Here is a 12941-nt window from a genome sequence, read left to right on the forward strand (position 1 = left end):
AGACAGACAGACAGACAGACAGACAGACAGACAGACAGACAGATAGATAGATAGATAGATAGATAGATAGATAGATAGATAGATAGATATAGACAGAAGACAGATAGATAGATAGATAGATAGATAGATAGATAGATAGATAGATAGATAGATAGATAGATAGATAGATAGATAGATAGATAGATTACTTAGATGACTTATTTTGTAGAATGTGTGCTCAGAATCCGCTGCTCCCTATAAACAGAGTATATGCGTGATTGTGAAATTGAAAGTGAAAGTAAAACGCAAGTGCGCATTCAAACAAGATTTCAATACCCCGCATCGTCTCATGCAGATATCTCCTAATAGGAAAGCTAGCTCAGGCTGGGCTGTGTAGTTGTAACCAGTATCATGCTTGAAGAAAAATTTGGTCTCTATTTGCACTTTGAATATAGAGAGAGTACTCTGATTATGGTTGCACTTATTGTTTGCACTGAATAAGACTAAGAGAAAACTGTTATTCATTTTTATTTATACTGTGATCAATTTGTGGAAAAGGAGTTCAGTTAGGAGGTCAAAGGTTGTAGAAGTTCATAAATCATGTACAGTAAGATCTGATGAGACTCAGTCAGTTGAGTTCATGGCAAAACCTTTTACAGTGCTTCAGTATTGTTGTCTTTTACTGCATATGATAATTCAGACTCCAAAAGTACAACTGAAATGACACTCATTACAAGATGATTCGTTTTCAAATGCACCTGCAGACTATTTTTCTAGTCATGTATTTCATCATCGAGGACAGTTTTGGTTCCCATTGTATTTTTCATTTCATATAATGGAAGTCAATGGAAACCAAAACTCAAAATATCTTTTGTGTTGTAATACACAAAATATTCAATATTTAATATTCAAACTGATAAAAGAGAGCAACTAATGAATAGCATCACATCTCTCTGACCTCACAGGAATACTTTCAACAATTAATAAATAACTGGATTTTATTCGCATATGCATTTAGTATGTAAAAACTAGATGCGTCTGAGAACAACTGGCAGAAAAGTGAAAACAACACAACTGAATTCTTGATTAGTTTAATGTGTTTTATTATATACCGCATGCTTAGTTTTTGTCTTTTTGCTTCATGTCTTATCTTAAGTGAGCCGAGACGCCACCGATGCCCCTTAAAACAAAACACATCAATGCGTGACGCCGCTGGCAGCGTCCTTCAGATTCAGACCAGCAGAAATGCCTGATCAAAGCCATCGTGTGGTACAATCTCAAAGGAAATATCCAACTATCAGACTTTACGTCCCTCAAAACAGAAACAGCAGAGACTTCCTGAGGCGTCCTACAGAGTATATTAAACACACTCAATAATGTTCTTTTAAAAAGCTGCACTTTGTATATTTACATTGAAGCCAATTGAAACCAGACCTTCCATTTTAAGTGGCTACAGCAGCGTGAAGCTGTCGTATGTACGTCTGTGAGTCTGTGCATGCAGAACTTCAGGAAGATGGGTCATTCTAAACTGTGACTAGTTTCAAGGTTATGGTTTGGAGATGGTTAGGGTTACACTGCCAAAATTATGTTCTTCCTCAGTATTTCTGTCTTGTTTTCCAGTACAAACATCTAAACATTCTTAAATCAAGACACATTTACTGAAGCAGCAAGATGACCTGAGATATTAAGTCTTGTTTTCTGAAAAATGTATTTTTTGGTTAAAGCAAGTAAAAATATCTGCCAAACAAGACTTAATATCTTCAGTCATTTTGCTTCTCCAGTAAATGTGTCTTGACGAGACAAACGAGACAAAAATACGGAGTAAGAAAAAAGTTTTTAGCCGTGTGAACACTGTGTTCATTTTATGCAACAGTTGGTTCCGGAAGTAAAAAGAAATAATTTTTTAAATCATAACTTATAAACTGTGATTTATGAGGTAGTTAATCGATAGTTTAAGCCATCTGTTTGCATTATATCAACTTATTAATAATCAAGTTTAACGGCGAAATTCATGGTGAAAAACTACATTACCCATGATACTGTGCAGAAAATTCCACCAATCAGAAAGTAGCAGTGAGCAAATGTGCAAAAATAGCTCTTTAGCTCTGCTCACTCCTATGAAGCACTGCAAATATGCTCTCAAAATAGTTAAATATTTGTATATACATGCATATTTTATAAATAAACTTAAAATATATTGTTTCTATAGATTTCACCATCATTTTTAATTTGATTGTCATTCGCAATGCTTCATGGGATTGTAGTTTTCCCTCATTAAAGCCATTAAGCAGGGTTATTATAGTTAACTAAAACCAAAACTATAAAAAACATTTTCGTTACTTTAAAGGTGCCATAGAAACAGTTTTTACAAGATGTAATATAAGTCTAAGGTGTCCCCTGAATGTGTCTGTGAAGTTTCAGCTCAAAATACCCCATAGATTTTTTTAAATTAATTTTTGGGGCATCATTAACTATGCACCGATTCAGGCTGCGCCCCCTTTAAATCGCACGCTGCCCGCCCCCCGAGCTCTCGACTCTAATACAGTGCATTTATAAAGTTCACACAGCTAATATAACCCTCAAATGGATCTTTTCAAGATGTTCGTCATGCATGCTGCATGCATGCGTCGGATCATGTGAGTATAGTATTTATTTGGATGTTTACATTTGATTCTGAATGAGTTTGAGGCTGTGCTGCGTGGCTAAAGCTAACATTACACACTGTTGGAGAGATTTATAAAGAATGAAGTTGTGTTTATGAATTATACAGATTGCAAGTGTTTAAAATGAAAATAGCGACGACTCTTGTCTCCGTGAATACAGTAAGAAACGATGGTAATTTTAACCACATTTAACAGTACATTAGCAACATGCTAACGAAACATTTAGAAAGACAATTTACAAATATCACTAAAAATATCATGATATCATGGATCATGTCAGTTATTATTGCTCCATCTGCCATTTTTCGCTATTGTTCTTGCTTGCTTACCTAGTCTGATGATTCAGCTGTGCACAGATCCAGACGTTAATACTGGCTGCCCTTGTGTAATGCCTTGAACATGGGCTGGCATATGCAAATATTGGGGGTGTACATATTAATGATCCCGACTGTTACGTAACAGTCGGTGTTATGTTGAGATTCGCCTGTTTTTCGGAGGTCTTTTAAACAAATGAGATTTATATAAGAAGGAGGAAACAATGGAGTTTGAGACTCACTGTATGTCATTTCCATGTACTGAACTCTTGTTATTCAACTATGCCGAGGTAAATTCAATTTTTGATTCTAGGGCACCTTTAAATAAAATGACATGAAATTAAATATTATATAAAGAAATGTTAACTTGCAGCTAGTTGCCAAGGCAAGATCTCTTATTTTCATTTAGTTTAACTGAAATAAAAGTTAATAAAAACTATATAGACACATTTTTAAAAAACAAAAATGAATAAAAATGTCTAAACATTTTGCCAAACAAAATGACTAAAACTAGCTAAAATTAAAATGAAACCACAAAATATAAAATAAAAACTGATTCAAAATATTAATAAAAACTAGTAATACTCAATGATACTAAAATAACACTGCCTTTAAGTTCACAGTCCGATTTTCAAATACTTTTTTGCTTCACATTTGTAATGTTGTGATTCTCCTCATAGCTGGTTGGTTTGGTTCATGACTTATAATGCTTTAACAAAGACTTTTCTGAAATCCCTACGGGAAAAAATACTTCCAGAACCAACGCTGCTAAAACACACCCTATTTTGCTCTTACCCCGGTAAACATGGTCCGCACTCAGCGTCGCTCTCTAAAGTCCCCGGCGTCAACACGGTGGCCCGGTACAGGGAGTCGCAGTCTTTGTGTCTCCGGCAGATCTCATACTTGCCTTTGGAGAACTTCCCCGCGGGACACGCCACGCAGTTATAGTCGTCATCCTTAGTGCCATAACCACAGTTCTGAAACACACAACCACAAACAGAAATCATTCAAAACTTCATCTTAATGTGGCGTAAAGATCTGCAGACCTGGTCCAGGACGCCTGTGTCATCTGTAAGGGTTTAAAAGACACGATCTAAGCACATGGTCTGAAGCACACGGCGCAGGTGCACTTAGGGCGTGTCCGAATCCACTTTTGCTAGTTTAACGATTAAAAAAATGGTCACCAGGCGCATGGTCCAAAAAGGTTGTCCCTATTCTCTTAATGAGTAATGGGTGTGTTTTGGGCGTAATGTGTATCCTTTTATTTTTAAAGGAATCCTTTTATTTTTAATATTTAAAAATGTTTGTGTGCTGCTGCGCATCCCTGTGTGTGTAACAAGCAGAGTGTACATGTGTTGTGCACCCGTTTATAGGCGCATATTACTAACGCACCCTTTACATAAAAAATAAATACTGCAGCATTGACTTAAGGGCCCTGTCATACACCCGTCGCAATGTGACGCCAAGTGCGACGCAAGTGTTTTTTGCTAGTTTCAGTCCGACGCAGTTATCATTTTCATGTCCAGCGCCACATTGTTTAAATAGCAAATGCACTCGTGCCCATCTGTTCGCCCATGGGTGTGCTGTTCTGAAAACGAGTTGTGTTGCATTGTTAGCGTGTTGCTATTTTGAGGAACTGAAAACAACTGCGCCATTGAACAACTGAAACCTGCTCTAAAGTCAATGGCGCAGTATTTTTTTTGTAATTTAAAGGGCACGTTAGTAATATGCACCTATAGGTGGGTGCACAACGCGCATACACTCTGCTTGTTACACACACAAGCACACAAACATGCCAAATATTAAAAATAAAAAGATTCCTCTCTGGAGAAGCGTTCAGTCTTTCCGCTTGCAAATTCCGCCATGTAAATAGCGAATCTGCCATGGTGCGAGCACAACTGGATTTTAAAGGGGAGATGAGACTCTGATTGGTTTATTGCTCGTTATGCCCAAAACACACCCATGACTCATTAAGAAACTAGGTACAACCCTGTTAGACCATGCGCCTGGTGTGCCGACTATTTTTTCTGTCGTTAAACTAGCAAAAGTGGATTCAGACATGCCCTAAGTGCACCTGTGCCATGAGCTTCAGAGCTTAGATCGTTAAAATAGTGCCCTAGACCAGTGCCCTTTGTTGGTCAATGGCGCAGTCATTTTCAGTTTCCTCAAAATAGCAACACGCCAACAATGCACCTGAGATAAATGCTTTGGGCTGAAACTAGCAAAAAACTAGCGTTGTGCCTGGTCTCGCATTGCGCGGGATGTATGATAGGGCCCATAATATTCAGTAATATAAGATTCTTGGAATCGATTCTTTTCGATTCCAGAAACAGGAATCGGAATCGATTCCAAAAAATCCGGAATCGAACAGCCCTAGTAAACGAAGCTCAATAACATGCACCAGATAACAGAGTTGTGAACACGGATTGACAATAGACCTGGAAGAGAAGACAATGCTGAATAAAGTCATAGTTTTTGTTATTTTTGGACCAAAATGTATTTTCGATGCTTCAAAAATTCTAACTAACCCACTGATGTCACATGGACTACTTTGATGATGTTTTTATTACCTTTCTGGACATGGACAGTATACCGTACATACATTTTCAATGGAGGGACAGAAAGCTCTCGGACTAAATCTAAAATATCTTAAACTGTGTTCTGAAGATGAACGAGGTCTTACGGGTTTGGAACGACATTAGGGTGAGTCATTAATGACATAATTTTCATTTTTGGGTGAACTAACCCTTTAATAATGTTCTCAAAATGTTAACACAAAAAAGTTGAGCATACAACATTCATGGAATGTTTTATTCAGATGCTTGTCATTTTCTTAAATGTTACTACTTGTTTCGGAATGTTCAAAGAACATTCAAAAGTAACATGTTTGCAAAATGGAATGTTCCATTAACGTTCGCCTAATCAAGAAAAAAACTTTTTAAAATTATTTAACAAACTGGACATTTTGAACCTTCAGAGAACAATAACTTAATATGAACATTAGAAAAACGTTCTTAGAACATATTTTTGTTTGCTAGGATGACACTATGAATCAACACTGATCTGAATTGAGCCGAATAATGACACTATTGTCCTTTTAGAGCTGCTTTACAGCAGAATTTGTGACTGATGTGACCTTCAGAAAAGAATCATTGCACTTCACTGAAAACCCAGTTGGTTTTAATCACCAAATATTAACCAACTTCATCCAGCTGCACGAGTTCACCGCTAAAGACTCGACCTGCCAAAACTATCCTGCGCCTGTGCTGCCTAATGAAAAACATGTCATGATGAAACATCCCACCCACGAGTCTCAGCGTTCAGCTCTAACCGCATTCATATTAACGCAGCTGCTGAAGATCTGGAGATGTTCTGCTTTACATTGACAGTTCATATCATTGATTTCCAGATCTACGCAATTGTTATTCTGATTATATTGCACATGTTAGAATAATAGAGCAGTGATGGAAACTCTGAAATCACAGAGATCGAAATCTGGGAATGATGATGATGATGCAGTGACCAAAACATGTGACACAAATGAAAACTCTCATATTTGATGATATCACTATCCACACTTTCTCAGCACAAACATCTAAACATTCTTAAATCAAGATACTGTTACTGGAGAAACAAAATGACTGAAGATATTAAAGGGGTCATGAACTGAGAAATCAACTTTTCCTTAATCTTTTGACATCATTGTAAGTAGGTAGGTCATTGTACTATTAGATTATCCTGTACGTTTCAGAACTGAAAACCTCCTTGTTAGTCCAATAAAAGCTTTTATTGACACTAGGCCCAGCGAACGACTGATCCTGGAATGTGATAGGTGAAACTCCGCCTCCACAGAAGAAATCAACGCCTACTTCATCATTGCAACGTTAGCCCCGCCCACTGGTGTGTTAGTGAGATGAGGAGGAGAGAAGAGCGATACAGGACTAAAATAACATTACCTTTCAAAGGATCCTAATGCAGGAATATTGTCAACAATGTGAATGTCTCAGTTGAGCTTTATTTATTTGTGTTCGGTTCATTTCACTGTGGATTCTTTGGTAAATCAATTGCATTTCGGCGCAGGCTTTGCAAACAGACTTTTACGATATGGACTCGACAGTAATGCAACAACATGTCAGTAACTGTGTTCATTCTAATGCCTGATCTGATATTAATGATTCATGTACAGTCACATGATCTTTGCCTGTGTGTCAGTCAATCAAACCAGCGACTAAACGCTCAACTTCACATTGTTTTTGTTAGTAGGATGAAAATAATCTGTTATTTAAACGGTGATTAAATTATATATAGAAAGAAATCAAAGAACGCTCTCTTTACAATCGCTGGAGCTGTCAATCAAACAGCACAAGTTTATCAGTGACTGAGTTCTGGACTCGCTCAAACTCCTGTTTTATTCAACAAATCTCTTATTGACATCACATTTGCATTGTTAGTTATGATGAAAGCATTTGTTAGTGTGCAGAAATTGAGTTGCAATGACGAGATCACTGCTTTCATGAGCTCAACAACATGTCTGTGATCGACTACAGTGTTCATCACTGCAACCTTTCATGCCACAATCTAAATATAATGACATAGATCTAAATGTGATGCATCACTTTTCACGATTAGTTAATATTGAGAGCTGTAATAGTGAAAACATGCTAAAAGTTTTTGAGAGAGTAATACTATTTCATATGCAAAGATGTCAGCCAATCACAGCAGTCTCACAGCAGACGCGCCCCTTAAAACAGAGCATTCAAATCAGAGGATAAAATCAGGGTAGGAAAAATGATGCATGATTAAAAATCATGCTAACATTATAAGTGCACCGCAGAAACCATTATAAAACAATAAAACAACACAGTTCATGACCCCTTTAAGTCTCGTTTTCTGAAACATTTGAATTAAGTTTTTTTCTAACACCACTGGCAATTTTTTTCCTTATTTCAAGAAAAAACTCACTTAATTTTGTATATTTTTCAGAAAACAAGACTTAATATCTTCAGTCATTTTGCTTCTCCAGTAAATGTATCTTCATTTAAGAATGTTTAAATATTTGTGCTGCAAAACAAGACAGAAATATATATTTTTTTGCAGTGCACAACAACTCTTCCATATAATATGCTTCAAATCTTTTAATAATTATTGATTTCTTTTAAAGCAGAGCGATCACGACTCTAAGAGTTGATGAAAGGCTTCATCAGAACGTCTCCTGAGGCCATTCCAGCTTTGCTATTATTTTCTTGTCATTTCTAAACGTTCTCGTCAGTGTCGGAGCGTTGAGCTCTTAATTAGTGTAATGAGTCAATTACGCGACTTTGGTGGGCAGAGGTGAATCTCTTTGATCTTTTGGCCTCCAGTATCGATTTGAGAGTCTTGAAGGGAAAAGCAAAGATAAAAGAGATTGAAACGTTGGTACTCGCCATCTGCTCCGGTTTAAAACTTATTGAAAAGTCCTTCTCAGTTCTGACATTTACCCCCAACATGCATTTGCTCCAGTTTATGTACTTCTGCAAGAACACACACACACACACACAGTAAAACATGGTTTAGAGCTCAGAAGTCTTTTATCTCCTTCTATTGAATCAAGATCATCATCTTTGGCCCGCGGGCACCAGCGTTATTGAATTGTTCAGGAATGCAGCGTTTGAAGGCCTTTTACTGTTGTAATAGTTTTTAGATGATTAATTTTTTCAGTTGCGTATTTTCCCGGGAAATAATTCGCATCGGGACAAAATTACAGTTTGTTGAGAGTGTTGAGAGAAGAAAAACCACATTTAAGTGGCATCAGTGTATAAGTGATACTTTATTATACTTTCAGAAATAATGTAAAACACTGATAAAAACGAAATATTTACAAACATTATAAACACTTTAAACATGTGTTTTAGTTCCACTCACTCCACAAACACTTACACTTTACAACAAGGTTATTGTATCATGCTATTTTAAAGGCTTCTAATTTAGTTTGGAGTCTCCTACAGTAGGTTTACATGCATTCAAGACCAAAAACACTTTAGTTTTCTCATAATATACATTCTCACAGTGCCTGAAATGGTTCTATAAAGGATTCGGTCTCTCTAAACCCCTCCTTTTTGAGAGCCTGCTCTGCTCTGATTGGTCGACCACTTACAGCGGAGCGTAGATTAGTCCTTGTGATCACCTTAATACGGTTATACTGACTCACTTTCACTCTCAGACTGATTCTTCCCTCCTCCGTCTGTCTGGTTTAATGACACATTTGGAAACTCTATCCTGAGGTCCTGAGGTCTGGTTCTCGAGCGCTTTCTGAACTCTTCTAGGATTTCAAAACTCTGCTGGTCAAATGTGAAGCTTTGAAGTTCCTCTTCCTTCGTGATTTACAGCAGGACCTTTATAAGAGCTGCTGCCTCAAGAGATCTGTTTCATGTGCTTTAGAAACGTGTTTCTAAAGCATCAAATCAAAGAGAGTTTGATTTAGATCACAGCTCATTTAAATTACAGGCTGACGGAAAGTAAAAGTGAGCAAGACAGTCTAGGATCATTTTACTTTTAATTTTCAGTGCCACTCCAAAAAAAATCACTTTATGCAAAAATACACTTATTTCTGTAATAGTTGTGGTGGATATTTTTTGCTGGAATTCATCTCAAGCATTGATTTATTTTTCATTTTGAAACACGGCAGAAAATGATGTTCTTCCTCAATATTTCTGTCTTGTTTTCCAGCACAAATATCTAAAAAAATTTTAAATCAAGATACATTTACTGGAGAAAGTCTTGTTTTCAGCATGATGCATGTTTTATTTGAGGTGCCGCACACTGAGACAAACCTGCGATCAACAAGATCTCAATGGCAGTGTTTTCAAAGCGCCAAGACCTGTCTCTTTAAACACTCGAGATCTTTTGAAGTGCCATTTGACGCTGCCGCAGTCTGGGTGGTCTAGAGAAAGACCATTGGCTCTTAAAGGAACAGTTCACCACTATGATATGGTCATTATTGAGTCTCATGTCGTTCCAAACCCGCATGCTGATATTTTTCTGAAGAGTTTTCATGCAGCTTTCTTCATACAAAAATGACATTTCCAAAAAAGCACCATTAGAGTATCATAGCAGCAGTTGTTAATGACTCAAACACTAGATCTCAAGTCTTCTGATGCTATCTGATTTAAATATGTGCAATGAGACGTGGAAAATGGAGTCATGTGAGACACGATGTGATAAAAGGTAAAAGAAAATCGGGGTCTTTAAGGTTTTTTAAAATGTTTTTGAAAGAGGACTTTTATGCTCATCACGGCTGCATTTATTCAATCAAAAATACAGTAAAAACAGTAGAATTGTGAAATATTATTACAATTTCAAATAACTGTTTTCTATGTGAATATATAGTAAAGTGTAATTTATTCCAGTGATCAAAGCTGAATTTTCAGCATCATTACTCCAGTCTTCAGTGTCACATGATCCTTCAGAAATCATTCTGATATGCTGATCTGCTGCTCAAGAAACATTTATGATTATTATTAATGTTGAAAAACAGCCAAAATAACTTTTCTATATGAATGTTTTGGTAACACTTTATAATAACTGCACACTATGAAGCATTAGTTAAGCATTAGTAAATAGTTATTTCATCACTTATAAAGCATTAATAGACATTAGTAAGTAGTTCATAAATACAGCTATAATTGCTTTATTCTTGATTTATAAGCATATCTATAATGTGTTTAATAATTGTATTTTCATACTTTATTAATTATCAATTTATCATTTCTAAATTAAATATTACATTATTTACAAACCAGTTATTTAGGAGTTGTCAGTAGTTCATTTGGTAAGTGTAAGTAAATGATTAATAAACTATTTAAACATTCATTTATACATTTTATTATTTAGACACATAGTAATAGTTACTTAGTGTGTTAGTAAATGTTTTATTAACACATATTCCTACTGCAATTCATGATTAATTCAGGTAATTATAAAACATTTAGAAGTAGTCAGGTAACTATTTTTGTGAGCTCATCTAAAGTGAGGACTGTTTATGCTTTGTAAAGCTTTTATAAATGAGATTTAAAGGTTCAGTGATCTTCTGCACTGCTGTTCTCTAATGTTTTAAAGTTAGTACCGAGGTAGTTTTGACACTAGGAATATGTTAATAAAGCATTTATTAACACACTGAGTAACTAATACTATATGTCTAAATAATAAGATGCATAAATGTACATTTAAATATTTTATTAATCATTTACTTACACTTCCTAGATGATCTTATGAACCACTGACAACTCCTAAATTACTGGTTTGTGAATAATGTACTACGTAATTTAGAAATGATAAATTGATCATTAATAAAGTATGAAAATACAATTATTAAACTCATTATAGATATGCTTATAAATCAAGAACAAAGCATTTATAGCTGTATTTATAAATGGCTTACTAATGTGTATTAATGTTTTATAAATGATGAATTAACTATTTACTAATGCTTAACTAATGCTTCATAGCGTGAATTATTCTAAAGTGTTACCAATGTTTTAAATATTCACAATGAAAACAAACAGTTATTTTAAATTGTAATAATATTTTACAATTTTACTGTTTTACTGTATTTTTGATCAAATAAATGCAGCTTCGGTGAGTAGAAGAGTCTTTCAAAAACATAAAAAATCTGATCAACCCCAAACTTTTGAATGTTAGCGTAACTTTTCCTTGTTAATCAGAGTTTTTGTCCTAATCAGCTGCTATAAGTGAATATATGTGATTCCATTCGAAACGGTTTATATTTCTGTAACGTTGGTTATGAGTGAGAGACTCCGCCCACATGCTCTTCTGATTGGCTGACTGGTTTTTGATTGATTTTGGACACGGTGTTATGATACTTTTAAGGTGCTTCTGATCTCTGTTGGAGTTTGACACTCATAATCACTATGAGCTGTTGTTGTATTGAAAAGAGCTGCACAAAGATTCTTCAAACATTTACATTTATGCATCTGGCAGATGCTTTTATCCAAAACGAATTACATTGCATTGAAAGTGTACAATTTATCGGTCCATGAATTCCCTGGGAATGCAAGTGCCATGATCTACTTTTCGAACAGAGTGTGAAACGACACGAGAGTGAGTAAGTAATGACAGAATGATCATTTCCGGCATGAAGTATCCAATTAAATCCAGTTTCATCATGTTTTCATGTGAATGTGTGTTTCTCACCATGTACGGCTCTTGTCCTGGTTGGCATTGTGGGCAGGGTTGGCAACTGCTGACTGTGTAATTGTAAAACTCATTTTCTCCACAGCTCGAGTACTCGGCACTCACAAAACACATGCTGAACACCTGCAAACACACACACAGGAAATGTTAACTGATTTGCGATTGCATGTCATGTTTGTTGCATATTTCTAACATGTTTCTAGCTCAGGTCATGTTTATTTGTATCTCTTTTCACTATACAGATCATTCAAAGCAGCTTTACAGAAAATGCATGTTACAAACACATTTTCTTTTAATTATAAACTTAATTTTCATCATGACATACCTGCCACTGATTAGCAACAGCTAAGAATAGTGGATTTATAAAATACACTGGATGATTTCATTATTGCATCACCACCATCAAAATGATCATGTATATTAGCTACTAGCATCTATACTAGTATAGTCATGAAAGTAGACAAAAACTTTAATCAAATGCATTGCTCATTGTTGCATTTAAGGCACAGTGTGTAAGTTTAGCCACTAGAGGTCGCTTATTCAAAACAATAACAAAGGTGTAGCTTGATGATGCCGTGAATGAGCGTTGGAATCATGGGAGTTGTCATCTTCACCTCCACAGCTGATGAAAAGCAATCTGATGGGAAGCTAAAGTTTTAAAGTTTTATTAACGTTACTGTGGTATGAAGCAGAGCGGCCAAGAGACATTTTACGCTGCTATTTTTATTATGCTTATATGGCACAGTCGCCGCTGCGGCTCCTTTTACTTTGTTGTTTATGTTTATTTTATGATTAA

At 35.7% G+C, this 12941-nt stretch overlaps 1 protein-coding gene across 1 annotated transcript in view; it reads right to left on the reverse strand.

Annotated features, from left to right (window-relative positions):
* Positions 1-12941, reverse strand: part of edar (ectodysplasin A receptor) — a 59432-nt gene that overhangs the window by 25164 nt on the left and 21327 nt on the right. Inside the window, exons 3-4 of the mRNA XM_048194801.1 lie at positions 12146-12268; positions 3752-3933 (exon numbers count right to left, since the gene is read on the reverse strand). Of these exons, the coding sequence (XP_048050758.1) occupies positions 3752-3933; positions 12146-12268 (305 nt within the window). The remainder of the gene's footprint in view (positions 1-3751; positions 3934-12145; positions 12269-12941) is intronic.

Source organism: Megalobrama amblycephala, linkage group LG6 (assembly GCF_018812025.1).
Source record: "Megalobrama amblycephala isolate DHTTF-2021 linkage group LG6, ASM1881202v1, whole genome shotgun sequence".
Taxonomy (NCBI): Eukaryota; Metazoa; Chordata; class Actinopteri; order Cypriniformes; family Xenocyprididae; genus Megalobrama; species Megalobrama amblycephala.